General features: G+C 34.2%; 1 protein-coding gene across 2 annotated transcripts in view; it reads left to right on the top strand.

Annotated features, from left to right (window-relative positions):
• Positions 1–20,822, top strand: part of LOC111051195 — a 55,043-nt gene that overhangs the window by 15,146 nt on the left and 19,075 nt on the right. The window contains exons 2-3 of one of the 2 annotated variants that reach the window (XM_039421444.1): positions 4,484–4,637; positions 14,578–14,672. In XM_039421444.1, the coding sequence (XP_039277378.1) occupies positions 4,484–4,637; positions 14,578–14,672 (249 nt within the window). The remainder of the gene's footprint in view (positions 1–4,483; positions 4,638–14,577; positions 14,673–20,822) is intronic. The other variant, XM_039421445.1, reaches the window with a different exon arrangement.

Genomic DNA, 20,822 nt, shown 5'->3' with positions numbered 1-20,822 from the left:
TTTCAAATAATTAGTGCTGTCAACAAAATGAAAAAAGTGAAGAAGTATGGAAAAGAACACATTATCAGACTTCCAATGTTCATGTTAACATTCAAGAATACAGAAGATACAAGAAGAATATTTGAAATTAAACATATTATTTGCTACATGAAAGTGGAAATTCAATCAATAAGAAGTAATAAAATGATTCCACAGTGTAAACGTTGTCAGCGGTTTGGTCATACACAGACATACTGTCAACATGAACCTGTGTGTGTGAAGTGTGCTGGAGAATACTGGACTATTTCGTGTACCAAGGCTAAAGAAACCCCAGCCAAATGTTTCAATTGTGCTGAGGCTCACCCAGCTAAGTACAGAGGCTGTCTCATCGCTAAAGAACTTCAGAAAAGAAGAATTGAAAATAAAACATAGTTAAAAGAAATAGCGAAGTACAACATACAACTAAACAGAGAAACTTCACTTCAAAAAAGTACACTGGAGAAATATCCTATTCCCAAGTAACGAAACCCACTCCAAGCCTACAACAGGAGAGCCAACCAAAGCAACAACAACAACCAGTTGAAGTCAATAAGGTTTTGCAGGAAATTTTGAACAGTTTAAATATTCTTTCTGAATGGCTTGACAGCTTGGAAGGGAAGAGTAAGAGTATCGAGAAGAAAACTAGAAAATAAATATTGCGAGCCAACAAGATATAAGGATTGCTACCTGGAATGCCAATGGAATAAATAATATCAATAATAATAGAAAACAAGAAATAGAAATATTCCTAAAGACACAAAATATAGATGTTTGCCTCATCTCTGAAACCCATTCAACTGAGCAGACTCACTTCAAAATCAATGGATATAATGTTCACGAAACTATTCGTCCTCAAAATCAAGCAAGAGGTGGAAGTGCTGTAATAGTGAAGGAGAGTATTAAACACTATGAAGACTTCAGTATTCAAAGTAATGAAATACAGCTAACTGTAGTTGGAATAGAGTCAATACCAGAAGATATAGAATCAACCAGAAAATACTTGTTGGAGCTGCATATTTTCCACCACGTTACAATCTTAAGAAAAATTAATTATTATACAAATATTCTTGTTCAGCTTGGAAATAGATTCATAGTGGGTGGAGATTTTAATGCCAAGCATAAGGATTGGGGTTCAAGACTCTCGACTACCAAAGGAAAAGAACTCAGAGAGGCTATCCAGGAGCTGGGCTGCGAATTCCATTCAACAGGGACACCTACGTATTGGCCAACAGATTTGAATGAAACTCCAGATCTTCTAGATTTCTTCATAACAAAGAGAATATTCAGTAATTTTATCGACATTGAAGAGAGCTTTGACCTGGATTCTGATCATTCAACTGTAATTCTCACACTTAGTGAACGAATAATAAATAAAGAAGACAGACCAATGTTAGTCAACAGAACAACAGACTGGGAAGCTTTTAAAGTGGATTTGGAGAATGAAATCAACTTAAATATTCGACTTAGAACAACTGAGCAGCTAGATGAAGCCGCGGAAGATTTCATGTGGCAAATCCAGAAATCAGCCTGGAAAAACACCAGACAATATACCAGGAAAACAAAAGGATGCAATTACCCTCTGGAGATTCGACAACTTGTTTTACAAAAACGAAGGGCAAGAAGAAGATGACAAGAAACTCGTGATCCTGCTGACAAAAATATCTTGAATAACAAAACACAACAATTGAGAAGAGAGATAAGGAAGCTAACTGAGGAATCCATCAATAACTACCTTCAAAATTTGACAGCTGATGCCAGTACAGATTATTCATTATGGAAAGCAACACAAATAATTAAGCGGCCAATATTACAATCCCCTCCAATTAGAAAACCAGATAGTACTTGGACAAGAAATAACAGAGAAAAGGCAGATTTGCTAATCATCTAGAAGAAATCTTCCAGCCAAACAACATTCAATCTGAAATTGATCCTGAAGGAAATATAATAGATGATTTAGATACAGAGATTGATCCAGTTTCTATAAATGAGGTTCAAGAAGAAATAAAATATAATCTGAATACCAAAAAAAGCACCTGGGTTTGATCTGATTACAGGTGAAATCTTGAAGAAACTTCCAAGGAAAGGTATTGTCATGCTAACATACTTATTCAATGCATCACTCCGATTACAGCATTTTCCTACAATTTGGAAGATGGCAGAAGTCATTATGTTGCAAAAGCCTGGGAAATGTCCTCAAGAAGCAAAATCATACCGCCCAATCTCTCTTCTACCTGTAATTTCAAAGCTTTTTTGAGAAATTGCTAATGAAGAGATTGACTCCCATCATAAGTAGCAGGAATCTGATACCAGCCTATCAATTTGGTTTCAGGCAGAAGCACTCAACCCTGGACCAATTACATAGAATCACCAATGTAATAGAGAAGTCATTAGAGAAAAAATCGATATGTTCAGCAATCTTCCTTGATGTGGCACAGGCATTTGACAGAGTGTGGCATGAAGGACTGATCATTAAACTTCATAAAATTATTCTCCCCACTCAACCTGTAAAACTTTTAAAATGATACATCAACAACAGATTATTCTGAGTAAAACAAGGTGACGACGTCTCCAAATTGAAGGAAATAAGGGCTGGAGTTCCACAGGGAAGTGTTCTTGGACCAGTTCTTTATGTGCTGTACACAAGCGATCTTCCTGAATTTGATGCAGTGACAATTGCAACTTTTGCTGATGATACTGCAATACTGGCAGAAGGGGAAACAGTACAAGAAGCAGCCACAAAACTACAAAATGCTAGCAACAGATTCAGTGACTGGACCAAAAATGGAGAATTCGATTGAATGAGATGAAGTCTATTCATATCAACTTCACAAACAAAATTATCAATGACCCGATTCGAATAAATCTGAATGGGAATGTAGTACCACACAGCAAAATACCTTGGAATGACTCTTGATGCCAAGTTGAGATGGAAAGAGCATATCAAGATGAAAAGGAGCGAGCTAGGACTCAAATACAGTAAAATCTATTGGCTGTTGGGCCGTCAATCACAACTCTTATTGGACAACAAGTTATTGATCTACAAACAAATTCTAAAACCTGTCTGGATGTATGGAATTCAGCTTTTGGGCTGCTCTAGAACTTCTAACATCAGTCAGATTCAAACATTCCTAAACAAAGTACTGCGTGAATGCGCCCTGGTACATAAGGAACAGCGATTTGCACCGAGATCTGCACATCCCCTATGTGACCTGTGAGATAAGACAATTGGCAGCCCATCATGAGTCACGTCTTCATCAACACGACAACAACGAAGTCATCCAACTACTAGACAACACTGAACTCACTAGGAGGTTGAAGAGAACAAAGCCCTTCGAGTTGGTGTAGTGCTAGTGGAGTGAAAAAAGTATATTAATAGAAGTGTAGTGGAATAATTTAAAGTAGTAAAATTATAGATTGGAACAGTAGGCTTCACTGGAAGACTTTAGCAATAAAAATTAATTTAGGATAAGAAATAACAAAACAAAATTAATGGTTAGTCCTAGTGACTAGTTTTAATAGAAATAACAAAAAAACTCTTTTTCAGGAAACAAATATTCTCACAATCAAACAGTTATACATAAAGAATCTAATATTGTACATAAATAAAAACAGGAACCTTTTCAACATTCGAATCACACCCTACAACACTCATCAAACATTAAGAACATCATACTCAACCCAAACTAATTTACAGATTTGTAGGATGCAATTCACCTATATGTGTGACAAACTGGTAAATACTGTTCCGCAGGACTTTCTCTCATGCTGTTCAATGAATATATTAAAAAAAGGAATCTTCAGATGGATTAAAACGTCTACAGACTTATATGGAGACATAACTTAAGGCATTAGTACCGTAATTTATGTAATATAAGTTGTTTAGCAGTATGGTTCATGTTTTGGGTTATTAGTTTGAGAACAGGTAGGCAAGTTTAATCCTTTAAGAAGGGTAAATGCTGCAGGGCAAAATATTCAAATATTTTTCTCCCAATTAGTATTAGTTTGATCTGTCGACACTCTAGTGGTTTCTTTTCTCTCTTTTGTTAACATATTTAATCTTACTATAGTTTCTTTAGTTTTTTCAAACCTTTGTTCTTCTTCTTTTGCTTACCGTAGTTGTTGTTTTCACCTTTTTTGTAATTTCTTGTTTGTATTTTCCTTAGGCTCACGATCAGACGAAAGTCTTGTGAGTCTTTTGATTCTTTTTATATTTTTATGATGTATACAAATTATTTTGTATTTTTTTTTTCAATTGTTGTCAAAGTGGAGAAGAATCAATAAAATATTATTATTCAATAAAATGTACATTACTGATGAGTAATGATGAGCTAGATAATTGAGAGAATCAACATTCTAATCATGTACAGTTACCAGTACATCTTACATCAAATCAACAGCGAGTAATTCGCGAGAAATTAAAATCGATGTGTGAATCGACTTCTTTTTTGAAGAAATATGTTTTTGGGTCAGTTGCAGAGCAGCAAGCAGAGTGCTATTTTGAAGATGTCGTTCCGTCCGACGCCCACGCATTACAACTCGCCGATTCGGCTCTACTCTCCAGCCAACGTGGCAGAGGCTCTCAACAAACAGTCACAGGTGCTTCGAAACGGAGCCGTAGGGTGAGCAACACTTTTTTATCAAAACTTCAACTTTGTACATTAATATTGGCTACACTCATGCATCACTAATTTGCGAAGCCAAACCGTGGAAATCATTGAGCTTATCCAATTACACTAGCTTCACTAATTTTATTCTGCGTTGGGGCTTTAATTAATAATCATTATTATTCATGTGCAATGATAAGCCTAATATCAAACTAATAATAAACCTGATTATACTTTAAATTGAGCTTATCCTATTTCCCCGCTTCATAAATGCCATTTTGCGTTGGGGGTTCTGTTTTATTTGTAATTTCTGTTTTTTTAAATATTTATGAGGTATGATAATCTTGATAATAAACACTTGGAAATCAAAATGAACGTGCCTGATAATGAACTAGTGGATGATAAACTCTAATTAAAATAAAATCTTAAAATGCACCAACTCAACCAATTGCTATTATTGAATTCAATAACTCAACTCAATGCGATCATTCAATAATATAAATGTTTTTTTAAATATAAATATCAAACTTTCAAATACTGTATGTAAGACTAGCAGGTAACCCGTGCTTTGCAAGGCTCTAATTAAAAACTTGACGTACTGAAATCTTGAAGAATTCAAAATAGGCCTATAACCAACCTCGGTACATTAATAATCTTTATGCAAAATTTCAAGTTAATCAGTCCAGTAGTTCAGACCTGATGATGCGTCATTCGTGAATTTCCTATCCCGTACGTGTATATAGGTCTAAGCCTTTATTTCCTTTATTATATTATAAATTAACAATCCATCATCGCAAATCATATTATTATGCAAATTTTAAAATGTACATTCTAAGGAGTGATGATTGTACTCACAAGACTTTTTCGTTTATACTATCCTATCAAAAGCTAGTCGTGCCAAAACACAGTAGCAGGTGTACCTTGTAAAACACTGACTTCTGAGATATTTGCAGGCTCTATTCCAAACCGACATGATTGTACTGCTATTTTGAAAAACAGTGAATCAACATCATTGTTACTTACTAGGTGGATAAGAGACTGAAGTAACTTACTGTAGTCTCGGCAACGCAGATACTAATTCACTGAATGTATATTTATAATTTTGATTCTATTTCTTTATTCAACTTCAATCCCAGAATAAAGAGAGATTTTCTCTTGAATTCTACAGCCATTCCTGAGTCATTCATTGGGTTGCAGTAGTTTCACGATGAGAAAATAAAAAAAAAAACGTTTTCATTTCGGATAATGCCCACATAAGTTTTTTTGTAAGTATGAGATGATCGAACGTCCATGCCTATTTGGTGGGATTTGGCGGGATTCGAACCCGCGACCCGGTAGCACTAGCAGACTGAAGGGTGCAACGCTATAGTCGTCTCGACTATCCTGGCCGCTAACTTATTATGCTGATATTTTTATAATTATTTTTATTACTACCGCCCTAATAGAAAATTTAATAATCTGTTGACTATTATACGTTTTTAATAAGTGATAAATATTTATGGATGAATGATATAATTATAATGGAATGGACAATCAATACCATGTGTTTCTGTCAAATGACTAGAATTTACACCATATTTTTGTAAGTATCAAATACAAACTCCGTTATCATGTAACAATAGATACAATGGAGGCCTACTGTATTTATTTCCAACCGTACTGGTATATGCTATATTCTCCTTTATCGAATTTTTGAGGAGCTGAACATTTTTGAAAGCAGATAATATCCAAGGATATCAAGTATTCATCAAATAACTAAGTGTATATAGCCGTCTTTCTTTGTTTCTGAATACCTTTATATATTTGGTTGACTTCAAAGAACTTTATTTACGACATGGATGATGTCAACAACCTTTCAGCTCGTTCTCTCAATATTTTCAATTTTAGAGCCAACGACCCTCTCACTACGATGAATGATGAATTAATAACTTCCTTCAACACATTCAATAACAATTATTTCGTATTTGATTTCTAACGAATGATTCAACAATCATTTCATAATGTGACGGGCAACGTGTTGATTCGTCAGTGACCGCTTCTCCATCAGTGCGCCAAAAAGCATGACTAGTTCCACGGATTTTATTGACGTCAGAAAAGAAGGTATTCGTACAGTATTCTTAGTGGCTGAGTCAGAAAAAGTTCAAACTTCTGCCAAGCTCTAGCGTCGTTGAAATCTCAATCGTCTGCTAAAAAATTCGAAGCACATGTTATTTTGCTCGTGTCTCAAAGAGAGTCATCATGTACCATGGTATTTTCCAATTATTTGCATCAAAAACGTTCCTGAAATACTGCTGCAGTCAGAGCTCACGGGTCGTGATGGATATAATGACTATGAAAATTGCTGAATTTGATAAATTCATTGCTAGTATTTATAGCTTTTTGCAAAACCTCAGCTATGACTGTTTCAGAAATACTACTGTACTGTATCGTTTAGGGATCTGATGAAAAGATATGGGCCCGCCTTATTTACAATGACAGTTAGGCTAAATTGAATCTCTCCTTTTTTACGATGTTGTTTCTAAGCGCTCCATAGAATAATGTAGAAAGGGTAGTGGGGAGACCATTCGTTCTACCAACTCTCTTGCTCATTTCCAGGTGGTACGAAACTCACCTGCAACTGTAGCGAGTTCATTACTACCATCGTAGTTTATAAAAAAATTCTCAAGAATTTAAAAAAATATATATTTATTCGGTGAGAATGAATATTTCATTACAGTGTATAAAGTGCTGTAGGGTATACCCAGTGAGTATAGAATGTAATTACATTTTATATAATGTAATGGAATGTATAGAATGTAATTACATTTTATACTCACTGGGTATAACAAGTAGGCCTCGCTATAGCCTAAGAAAAATCAGATACTGTATTACCTAATTTTATTAGATTGTTATCAATGTTATTATTTTGTTTGTGAGTACTAAATAGGCCTGGATCTGAACAGACTTGTTAACAATTGGTTGAACGTAGATCATAGAGTGATTTCGAATGTTTTGCCAACTCGAGCGGTTGTCAACCTATATTGAATGGCGCGTTGGTGCTGAGCCTTGATAACAAACGTTCAGCATTCGAAATAGAAGCCTACCGATGCGAGTTCAAAGCACTTGTCTAGTTCCTGGTAGCAAGTTGAAAGGTTGAAGGGCTATGACTGTAAAAATAAATCGATCTCTCTCCTTCTAAGATGTGAAACACTTTCTTGGCATGGCTAAGTGATTAGAGAGGAGCTACCTACCCTATTTAATTAGCAGTTAATAAATTAATGCCAATTTTTTATAAACAATGTGGATTTTGTTGGTTGACCTGACATTTACAGAGAATTAGTAATGAATGTTTGCCAAATTACTGATTCATCGAAAAGAGTCATTCTGTGAACGTGGAATGTGATTCATTCTCTCTGCTCATCGAGTGTTCTACTTTCATAAAATTAATTGAAACTATTATGAGGGTCAGTAAGAAGGAGCCAAGTCTGATAATCCTCACAATATTAGAAGCTAGAATGAGAAAATATATTAATTTTTTGATATGCTACAAAAAAGGATTTTTTCCTCTGTGATGAATAATAGTAATTGTGTTGTATATGACTGGAATTTTTGAAAATTGAAGACTGGTTGGTTGATAAGGATGAACAGGATGTTTACTTCGACCCTATCAGGAAGCTACAGTGTACAGAGCGGGTTTATAAGGTTAAAGCTTAAACCAGTAAAGTACTTGTATCGACTGAATTAATATAGATAAATCATGAACCATGGACATCAACATGTAGGAGCAATGAGACCCTAATTTTGGAGGAAAATGAGCAATAAATAGTTCAACAAATTCATTTCTTCATTCCATCTTCAATCATTAAAATTTTATATAATTTCCAATAATTGGAATTTATAAACCCGAACAAGTTCTAATGAATAGCAGCCAAGGAGATTGATGTTTGTACAATTGAGGGAGTTCTGAGAGTAAAATTGCATTCCGTTGTTGATTGAAAATAATATTAGAAAGTCGACTGTCAAGAATGTTCATCACTCATATTATGAAGCTACAGTAGGTACATATCCCTGCTTATTCGGGCCTTGTTTATGGCCTACTCGGTTACATAATATTCTTGCACTCTCCGAACAACTATCAGCTTTTTGGGGAGGGATGACACTTCAGATCACACAAGTGAGAAAAACAATTAATTGGAAAACTGTCAGTTGAACACACATTCCATTTCCTAAAACGCTCTATAAGGTCGATGCACTTTCCATACGAATCATCAATCATGCTCTGTTGTAGTGAAAGTGGAAAAAAATCCATTGTTTTTTAAAAGATTTCTCATGGTAGTTGATGCGATAAAAAATCCCTACACGTTTCATATTGCGAGCATTTCATACACATAATTATTATGACTTGTATCTTGTTCAGTCCGTTTAATTGCTCGGACCCTTTCAGACAGAGGAAAGCAGCATTGTTCGCATCGGATGCGTCCATCATACACCTGCTAATTGTCTGTTTCACTTTCAGGATGTTTGTTATTATTTTTGCAGAGTTGGGAATGAGAGGCGCGTCAGCTGATTAACTGTCGTAAACATATTATTATCATCGCCGTGATTGGCTATTGAAGTTTTGCCAGTGAGAGAAATTGGTTAGCTATTCAATGCTAATGGTACTCATCAACGCCGAATTGATTTCCCCTGAGGGCAGGGCAACTGCCCAACGTAACGGTTCACTAGGCTTTCCCAGGCAACTTCTTTCCAAAGTGAGGCTGTGGGAAAGACAATCAGCAAGAGTATTGATCCGATTCCTGATTAGACAAACTTTCTGCTCAAGGGTTCTAGGAATAAAATGTCAAACACCGAGTCTAGGGCAATACCTAGTAAACTTTATTCATGATCAATGTTGAATATTCCTTTGTATATAGGATAGGATACTGTATACTGAATTTTCAATGACAGATTACCGATTAATAAACAAAAATACCGTTTGTTTGAGTTACGGATGTTTAAATAGACCGACTCTTTATTATAGAATGTAAACCATGATAAATTGAATCATATTAAAACCTCTACTTTATAGTTATACAGAAGTTCATTGATACAGGAACAGTTTCTTTGTAGCCCAAGATATTCAAACACAAACAGGCGTAGATTCAAATGGTGTTTGAAAAAACTACAGTTATTACTGTATTTCCAGAAATAAGTATCTTGAGCTTGGCATTTGAATGAACAAATCCTAATTTATGAGAAATACTAATCTATGAGAAACAATATAATAGAGAAATAGATTGTTGATATCGTTTATGATGACGAAGCACTTTAGATGATAACGACTCTGTTGTAGTTCACACACCATGATTCAACTTAATTATACAAAAAAAATACTCACTTTTGCTTGTGAAATGAGGATGCATTATACTCTTGAGGAGAGCTTCTTCAGACTCATGAAGTTCCATCATCATGAAGGCTGATTAATCTCCTCCTTTGAAATGAAATGCATTCCTCAATTCACAAGCAAAAAGTGTTTTTGAATATTATCTTTGAAACACAGTGTCTAAACTACAACATAGCTGATGAGAAAATATTCAAATATATTTTGATGAATTGAAACAAAAATAATAAAATGGCATCGGTTGAATTGAATAATCAACTTTTGGATTTTATTTTTTATATTTTCCTTATTGGATATTGCAAATTATTACTAAGCAACTGTTCACATCTTTTTCATTTCCAAGTTCTATTGGAGAGTTCGAATTCTTTCTCTTCACAAAAATATTGCTCTCCTCACTTTTCTCCATTTCGCTGATTTTAAAAAGTTGAGGGTGAATTTAAGATGAGATAGAGATAGAACTACCAACCCTTCCTTCTATGGTTGATTGTTCACTGTTTACTTGTTATTTGTTCTCGTGCTGGCTCCAACTATTACAATGTTTTTCACTCTCAACGAAAAAAGTACTAGGTGGGGTAAGACGTACGGCAAGCTTTTCCACCACCTCCATAAGCGCGAGAAAGGGAAAAGCAAGGCATCCGTTCAATCTGCAAATTACAAGCTCGCCAATTACCGTTCTCGCTTGCTCCCACTACCGACACGCTTCACGGCTCTTCCTCACTCCAGGAATGTGCCGGTTTAGGAGGTGAAGTGGAGTTTCCCCCATTTGTGCACACTACTAATAAAATAATACACAGTTCACAATCGTGTGTAAACGTGTAGCCCCTCCTCTATTATATGACAGTGTGAATTCGGGAGAAGAGTTCACTTTTTGGTAGAAACACGGCAGTAGTAGTAGATACACATTTGCAGAGGTGAGGAGAAAAACGGTGTATAAATATACTATATATAGAAATAGAGTAGCGAATGCGTGCCGAAGAGTGTTATAAATATATACGGCCGGCTCAGTGACTGAGTGACTGACTGGCGGACTAGAGCATCATTGGCAGACTGCACAGGTTGCCCAATCGATGCGCGGCTTTTGCCTGCTCTGACCTCGCATTTCATTGCCATTTCACGCCGTTTTAGTAGCAGAAGAGCATTAATCCCTCCCGGACACATTTGTTCACCCGTCTAGTTTGGATAATCACAACATCATGCAGTTCGAAAGACAGGGGTGAGTACAGTGATACTTGAATGACTGAAATATGTATTCTATCAGAGGGTCGAATGTGAATGAGAAGTATGTGAACATTTTTATGGCAATTTGAAAGTGTAAAATTATTGAATATTTCACAAAAAAAAAACATACTGTTATATTATTTTCGGACTCATACATCACAAGTATACGGTTTAATATTCACACTGTACCTAAACTTGTTTATCGTCTAGAAGAGAAGGATCCTATATGCCTCAAAACATTACCTACAGAACATGGATATTTGTATTGTAAAGTGCACCTAAAGAGCATAGGTATTTGATTTAAAATGTATTATTATGATATTTGTAATTTAAAAATGGTTTCATAATTTCTTCATATACAATAGTATAAATTGGAGAATTTGAATTCATTTATAAAGTTTGAAACTAGTAAGTTGATTAACAGTAGACTATTTGAAAAATATTAGAAAAATGTTTTCCAATGTTGTTGCAAGTGCAGGTAAAAATTTATTAAATCTTCTGTAGATATGAATATATTATTGAATTGCAGTTTTTATTTCCTGAGCCTTGTAATTATTTTATGTTGAGAGAAATTCTATTGAATTTCTTGAATCGAACTGCTTTGAATTGGAGTTATTGGTTTCCTTGGATTCGCAATGCTTAACACAACCGGAATACAAAAATGACAACTGTTATTAAACTGTCAAAGTGAGGGATACAGCTCGGCTTATTATCAATGATTCACTATAAGACTGTCCACTGTAATAAAAAAAACAATGAAATATCTTCAACACACATAATACTGTTTCAAGTAGAGTCTAGAGGAAGAAAAAAAATCATTCCAATGCATGCTCATCAGTTACTAAACAACAGCGCTAAACAACAAACGCTTTGTAAATCCACTGCACAGATGACCGCTGAATGTCCAGCATCAATAACATACGGTAAGCTTTCTGAATCACATGCGGATTTTTTTGAGCCGATTTCTCGATATGTATCTCTCATTATTCTTATTTCGGGCCAAGCCTGTTATTCTTTCCCAATCATATTCATATGATTTGCAATTGTATCCACTTATTGTATTCTTACCTTAACACATTTCTAAGACTCATATAAAGTGTCTTTATAGGCTAACCTCGACAGATAAATAAAAAATAGAATTGGAAAAGGTTTTCTTCTTTATTTTTAACAAGTGATGGGATCAATATATCACACAGCTATCTACTCAGATTCATTAATCCAGTAGGCCTACTTTGGGAATTAATCCATTCCTTTAGATACTAAAGTAAGTAAATTCGTATAGCTTTTGTTGGTGGGGAGTCCTTTGCGGGAAGGTCCCACCGCCTGAATATATCATTTGAGCCGTCGATGGACCTTACGACTGTCATACTTCAGCCGGGACCGACAGTTTAACGTGCCCATCCGATAACACGGGAGTGATCTGGTTAAAAAACTTTTGGTAATGAGAGGGTTTGAATCCGGGATCTCTATGCTGCAGCGCAAGCACTCTATCCACTAGACCACGGATCACTCCTCTTTAGATACTCAAGTCCAGTGTATATACAGAGTGTTTGAAAAAGAACTCCCTAGTTTTGGTGTGTCATAGAATATGTAAAAAGTGATATACACTATTCTAGTTTGTGGTGTTTGATTCAGCAAGTGTCCAAGTTTTGCCCCCCTGCAGCTGGCAGACCTGCTTGACCTTAAGACGGCGCCTTGGATCAGTTCCTTGAGTTGACACTCGCTTTCCGGGAAGGTCGATAGGGAGAGCTCGCCCAATCGCTTGGACACCTCGGAGCCCGGACTAAACCCCTCTGGACTTTTCCTTTTGGGGACATATAAAACATGTTGTATACAGTGAAAAAATCCGAGAAATAAACCATTTACGGGAAAGAATCGCCACGGTGGTTGGGACAGTTACACCTGATATGTTGATGAATACATGGCGAGAGCTTGAATATCGTTTCGGCTGCTATCGTTGCAGGACAACAAATGGATCCCATGTTGATGTGTATTGATGTTGAACTAAACTTGAAGATTTTCTCTTTTATTGTATGTACTTGTTGATGAAGTTTTCTTTTAATTTACACATTAAATTTATACCTAAAACTAGGAAGTTCTTTTTCAGGAAACTATTTGACAACTCAATGCTATTTGCAGTTGAATAAACTAGAAAATGAAAAAAGCTGAAGTTTGAGAATTAACACACTTTAAAAAGTGTAACTATTTTGTCATTTTTCTTCGAATCATCATAAAATTTTAAGAACTTCTCAGGTCTGAGTGAATTCAAGCTTCAATTTGACAGATTATTATTCAAATGAGAACAAAATTTATTATATCATGTAGAGTATTTTTGAATCATCTAATATTTTCATGGAATTTGCATATTTTTCTGAGATTCATCTACTCCCAGCCAGAAAAGCCAAAATCTGACTCCTTTCCAAGAATTATGAATAATAATTCACATTATATAACTTGGTTAGAGTATTTCACAACGTGTACAGTGTCACGATCAGAATCACAACTTCTTTGAACTTTCATAATTTTGAGAGAAGACCTAGCGTCCTGAGTCCGCTCTTAATGAAGGTATAATATAATCAATCATCCAATCAATACTCACATCAATCCAACAGTAAACATTGAGAACACTAAATGGAAGACTAGTTGGGTTTCAAGCATATTTGAAGGATGTTGGAAAACTGCAGGGCTTGGCTTAATGTGGTCGATTCCACGGTATTTTAGTTCTTCTGCTAGCTCCTAGAAAATACAAATAAACAATATTGCAGTAAACTCATGAATTATAGTTCAAAATAGGTAGTTTTATTTCGTATTACATGCAGATTATTAATTCACATTAGTTCAAACTATAATATTGAAAATATCAGGTAATAAGTTACAGGTACAGTCAGGAGATGCGATTTTTGTTCACTTAAGTAATGGATTATAAATCAACAATTCAAAGAAACCGAACATAAAATATAAAATATCCCATAGCTCAAATACTGAATTGAAGCTACTCATAACAACTACATTACTATCAATATGACAATTTAATGTAGCATATTCCCTTATTTTGAATGATTTATCAATTGCATATCAATAGCAACACACACAAAATAACAAACCATGAAAAATGTGTATTTACATTATCAATTCCAAAGTTTGAGTTATGCTTAGGATAAACAGGCTAAAATAAACAATAGCTTTTATGAACACTAACAACAGAGTAGTTTGTCAAATGCACAGAAAGAAATGGCAATACAGGAAATAATCAAGATTGGAAATTAATGTAACATAGAAATTAGATCACAGATTAAAAAAACTTGGATCTGTGATTAGATATAGGAGTTTCAGACATGTTCCAAGAAGAGTATTGAGGATCTTATTTGTATTTTTCAGAATTGACTTTCACAATTTAGCCAAACCCAGCAACCTGGCGAACTCCGCGGTACTTCGAATGTTGGAGGAGGAGGAGAGGAGCGGGCGGGGGGCCGGTAAGTTATCTCCATTTAAATAATCAATTTAACACAAACCCAATCATATTGACCAGTAGTCAAAGGAACACTTCGAGAAAAGTGAATCTGATTGATCAAATCAACGAATAATTGTCATTAATTTGTCAATGTTATTTTTTCATTCTCTCATCTCAATTTATAGCATTTCTGAGGTTTGTGGAAACTTTTAAATATTAATTAAATTTTATTTCCTGTTGAAATAAGCTCTCAAAATTATGATTTTTGAATAATACCAATTTACCGTTAACTTTAATTTGAGAAAACACACTTTTTCAGCATATTTTGTGAAAACCTCCAAAAGTACAGGGTATTTCAGTTAAATTTTGCGAATGGTTTGATAGATTTTCGAGAAAATTTGAATACCTTTTTACAGGCTACCAAAATATTATAATATTATACCTATATTTGGAAATGTTCTAATGTTCCACCCCATTCTGGTCTTCTCTTTATACAAGTTTATTTTCAATAAATTATTATCATGACATTACAGGTATCATAGGCCTTTGTATAAATCTAATAAACAAGGAATCGATAAATTATTCCTCTTTCTAGTTTGGATGAAAAGGGAGGGTGTGTTTAAAAATGAAATGATACATCAACAAGCGCTTAAAATAAGGTCAAATATTTTTGTATTCAAGATCAACACTCAATCTTTGCTCTATTTAAACTCATCAAGGTTATAGTCTCACTCAACTCAAATAAATTCGGGGTCTGACTCGTCCATAAATATGGAATTACGCAGACTAGAAGAGCCACATTCAACACACTGGCATTATGTCAATTTCGGGACTTCCATTTCAAACACATATATTCTACATTCTGTAAATTACAAAATACGGCAGTTTAATCAACAGTAGGCTAAACGAGTTATTTATTGCTACATAACAATGCTACTCTGTTCTCAGAGTACAACTCTGTATTTATTCTTCACGGTTAATACATTTTCAAAATGAAACTATGTTCTTGTTAACAATTATAATTTACAGTAATTTCATTCTCCTCAGTTTACTATAATATAGTAAGAATACAAATAACTTGAAATTAATTTATCAGAATTGATTTTTGTATCAGCCTGATAAGTTTAAAGATGTTATGGACCTATTTTAATTCAAATGTCTATAATCTATATTTCAAAATTCAGACCTTTACTATTATTAGACTTTATACCTTATAGTCTTATATTTTTATATTAAAAACTAGAGTATATGTTTTATAGTCAGATCAATAAGTTAAAATATCATAATAAACTTTCGAATTATTATCGTCAAATACATTTCAAGGACTACACACTTTTACTTGTGTGATGACTCTAATGATGGAATAAAGCTTTGTATAAACTTATATCTTTTTTTGGGGCCTACATTGCAGTTTGAGATTATGAGGATCGTAAATCCTCGTATGAAATAAACTAAGAAGGCTCTCAGTGTCAATGTAAGGCTTTGAAATGTTTAAACAAATACATAAAAACTTGAAAAATATTTTCAAAACACAATCCACATATTGTTGGATTTCTACTACTGCAATCAAACAGCAATCAATATGAATTATTCCTGATATAACTGGTTCAATAAGTCACATACCGTACTACTGTTATTAGTATGTTGGTACTTCTGTAGCTCAAGCATTTTTATTTGATAGAATTTATGTTCATGTTTGATGGAATCTCTCCGGATAATCCCCAAGACCAAGATGTTGCACAAACTATCACATCATCTTAGAGCATTGAACTTTCAACAATATTTTTTACCTTCAGCACGGTCTGAAGATCAGATAGGAATAGTTCCAAGTAGTTCGCAAGCGCAATGCTCTTCCCTATTTCAATCATCACAGTCAACGAGCGAATAAATTATTTTTGTAACTGGAAATTATCCATCCATGAGCTGCTGTCGAGATTTCATGAAAGATTTCATGCATAACTTGCTTTGACACTTATCACTTTCAATGGAACACATTTTATAAAAGGAGTACCTGTTATAAGATTTTTAGTTTGTTGTGGATCAATTAAAATTTTTTCTCTTTCTAATTCGTTGTTTTTCGAGGGCATAATGTACAGATCACAGATGAAAAATCAAGTTGAGAGCACAACCATGCTTTTCAATGAACTCTTTCTGGAATAAAATTGTCAATGTAACCCATTTATACTATCCATAGGATACATAAATTCATCCACTTGGTCAAATCGAAACATGAAGAATAATTTGATCTTTTATAAAAAAGAAAAACATTCAAGAATAAATACTCAAACGTTTCCTTAGACTCTTTTTGGAACAGAAAAGTGTTGATAAAACACATTTGTTGATATTTTCTATTCATAAATTTGACACTCAAATGATAAGTAATCGGCCCTGGTGATAAACAAAAACTAAGTTAAATGTTGAAAAAGTACTAGAAAATCTTATAAAAGTATAGATGATACGACAAAATTTCCGTGCTTCAAATTACAGTCTTCTGCAATAACTACCAGTATGCTAGCTTTAGCACAGGAAATTCAAATATTTCAACTAAAATGAGCTCATCCCATTAACTATCGGTATTAAATAACATCATGAATAAATTGGAGAAATGGAATGAACTAAGAAAATAGCACTAAATGAAACATGAAATACTCATTCTAAGAAAATAGAGAATTTCACATAAATCAGACATGGGAAGTTGCACAATTGATGCTAATATAGGTTGGAAAAATATAGAGTGGTGTATTTGTGATTTCTACTGAATTATCTTCTTAGTTAGCCAGTTTGGAGTTGAGTTAAAAACCCCTAGAACACTCCCTACCCTAAGAAACGTCTCTTAGTTCTATTCAAACATAACATAGATTTCTGTTCAATATAATTTTTTTTCATTGATGAAAAACTATAGAAGAATATTGAATCAAACTGAATTTTGAATTGATAGACAGGAGAATAACTGAGATCATGAACTCTATTGATGAGGAGTATTTGGATTTCAAAGAGTTGAGAAGAAAACCCAAAGGACGCTTCAAATGGCCGCCGCCGACAGACACCGAGCAAACTGAAAATGCCAACAAACATTTCTACAAAACTGAGTGCATTCTAGAGCCAGGTAGCATCCATAACAATACAGGAATGCTATATTGCACTTCATACACTCTGCACTACTGTCCATATGCACATCAAGTGTTTTGCTTTATTTGATTTGGTTTTCAACTCATCTAAATTCTAAATTTCTGGTTTCTATTTTTTAGAATTAGAATTTTACAGGAATTAACACTATGAACATATTGTGGAATCTCTGAATATTTAGGTGAACGGTATAAGGTATAAGGTGGAATGGACAATATAATTTTTATTTCACCTTCTTACACGAATCATTAACATAATAAACCTATTATATATTAATTACATAACTATTTGTATCAAAATTTGGGAAGGAACAGTTTTGGGCTTTGAGTCTGTACTTTTCCTTTCCCAATCATTCATAGTGAGTGATATTATATAAATGAATATATAATCAATATTCATTGAACTAAATTTAGAGAATCAATATATCTAAGAATTCCCTGTTTCATTTTCTATGATTATATATGGGCCTACAGCTTGATGTAATGAATTTGTAAGTAGTGATAGAGTGACTCTATTCTAGTGATTTTATCTAAAAACTTCCCACTTGTCGGTTAATTTCAAATGTTTCTCAATTTCAATTTCACTATTGTATACACATTCTGAAATAACAATGATAATTAATTTAGCAATTTCAATTCTATTTCTAACGTTAAAAACATTTCTCTATGCATAGTGTTGAATGAATCTAACATTGGATGGACATGTGCAGTAGGGCATTATGCTACATTTCAAAAATACTGTGTGTAGAAAAACTAGTAGCTGTCATCAAGTTTATTCTAAAGAGTTATGTCATAGCTGTCAACAATTGTAACACCTGTCAAAAACGAGAATGAACACCAAATTACTTGGTTAAAAATCAAACATCTCATGAGAGCAATAGCTTACCATGTTTCTTGCGTCTACTAGAAAGAATTTTCAACTACTTTGAGCCTGGGATTAACTCGGTAGGGATCAGAGAGCATGAGATGACGTAGACTCCAAATTCTGAAAAAAATCAAGAGAGGAAAAAAGAAGTTGCCACCATGTCACACTTGGCCACACACACTTAGTTCGAATGGAGCGCACAATTAATTAACATCCACATTTGAAAAGTGTAACAAGGCCAGGTTATGTTTATATTTAGGAATCTCATTTCTTTTTTAGTTCTACGTAATAGCTACAGGATCACCACCAATGGACTATAGGTACTATCAGGTCCATCACTAAATATTGTGCTCCTGAATATTGGCTGTTCTGGATGAGAAACGTCTTAGTTACATTCCTTGATCCTTATATTCTTCGTTACACTATTATCCGTAAAAATTTAAGATAATTTATGAGAGAAGCTATAATCGCATTTTATATTTAATTGAGAGTAGCTCAAGGAAAACTATTTATATATTTCAGACATAGGCCTATAGCAATAGAACAATTATAATCACAGGTTATAAAAACACAAAAAATAGAAAAAGTAATGAAAATTACAATATTGAAGTGAAGGTGAAAAAACTACATGTGTTTTATTTTATGTTTTATTAACTTAACATTTTTAACAATTCAAAAGATTGAAATACCATTGTTTTTTAATGTGAAGTATAATTGATCTATTTTTTTAGGGATAGTTTTCCAAAAATTGAAATAGCTGATAGTACACTTTCATTTTCCATGCCGAAGTCGTTCACGTCTATTCCACAAAAATAATGGAAGGATATTGTATACTTATTCCAATCAAAAAGAGTAGAATATATAATTATTATCTTGTATAGCGAACATAGGAAATGTTCTATTATGCCTCTTTTGCCTGTAGGTAGGCTACTCTAATTGAGAATCTATGGAGAATCTGATGATTCGTATTCTATTACCCACTTGTCCTATATATATTAACATTGTCTACTTTTGTAATAATGCTCTCATAGGTGACTTTGAATCATATTTTGATCACATCGAATCATACTCTCATATAATTAAAGATAAATTGTTCATAGCTGGTGATTTCAACTTACCTGAAATAACTGACAAGGATTTTGATTTAATGAATGGTACTATGTGTGCAAAAAAGTTAAACAATTTCTCAGGATTTTTGATCTTCAATCTTATAATAATGTAAAAAATGCCAATGGCCGTAAACTTGATTTGGTAATGTCTAGTATGCAGATTGAAGGGCTCAAACATGAGTCTTTGCCTTTGGTCCATGAAGATGTTGAACATCACCCAGCTCTGAGCATGGAATTGCTGACGGGTGTCCAGTTGAGTCGGGGGAGTCATCAGCATCAATCTGATGGGGAGTTGAAGTATGATTTCAGGAGAGCGGACTATCTTTCTCTTTACAATATCCTTAGAGATTATAATTGGCAGGTTCTTTATAGTATTAAAGATGTTGATTCAGCGGTAGATCTTTTTTATTCAATCATTTATTCATGTTTTGATCTCACCATCCCAAAAAAAACGTGTCAATGCAATTAACTCGAAGTATCCTCCTTGGTTTAATCGGAATATCATACAGATGATTAAGAGGAAAAACAAACTCGCACGGAAGAAAAATTTTTCGGCCTATCATAGAAATCGGTTCAACGATATTAGAAGTGAGCTGAAAAATCTTATATCCCGTTCTCATGATGAGTATATGACTAGGGTACAGAGGAATATCAAGGGTGAGTCGAAGGAGTTCTGGAAGTTTGTGAATAGTAAGCGTGAGGCTAAGGGGATCTGTCAGAGAATGGAGCTCGGTGATAGGGCCTTTGTGGGATCTGAATTGCCCGATGGTTTTGCTGAGTACTTCAAGTCGGTTTATACTCCAATTACTTGCACCTTTAGTGATAACGTGAATCAGATTAGTGAGGAAAATGGAATTAGAAGGGATTTGGCTTCCAGTTCATTAGCTGTTTCATCAGTTTCTGTTGAGAGCATAAGGAGGGCAATTAACAGAATGAAGCCACTCACTACTCCTGGTGAGGATGAGGTTCCTGCATTCATAGTGAAAGGTTGCAGAGATGTGTTGGTTGACCCATTGAAATATATATTCGATTTATCTTTGGCGAAAGGTTTATTTCCTACAAGGTGGAAGATT

This window comes from Nilaparvata lugens, chromosome 2 (genome assembly GCF_014356525.2).
Source record: "Nilaparvata lugens isolate BPH chromosome 2, ASM1435652v1, whole genome shotgun sequence".
In the NCBI taxonomy this organism is placed as follows: domain Eukaryota; kingdom Metazoa; phylum Arthropoda; class Insecta; order Hemiptera; family Delphacidae; genus Nilaparvata; species Nilaparvata lugens.
This window is presented reverse-complemented; position numbering and strand designations above follow the sequence as displayed.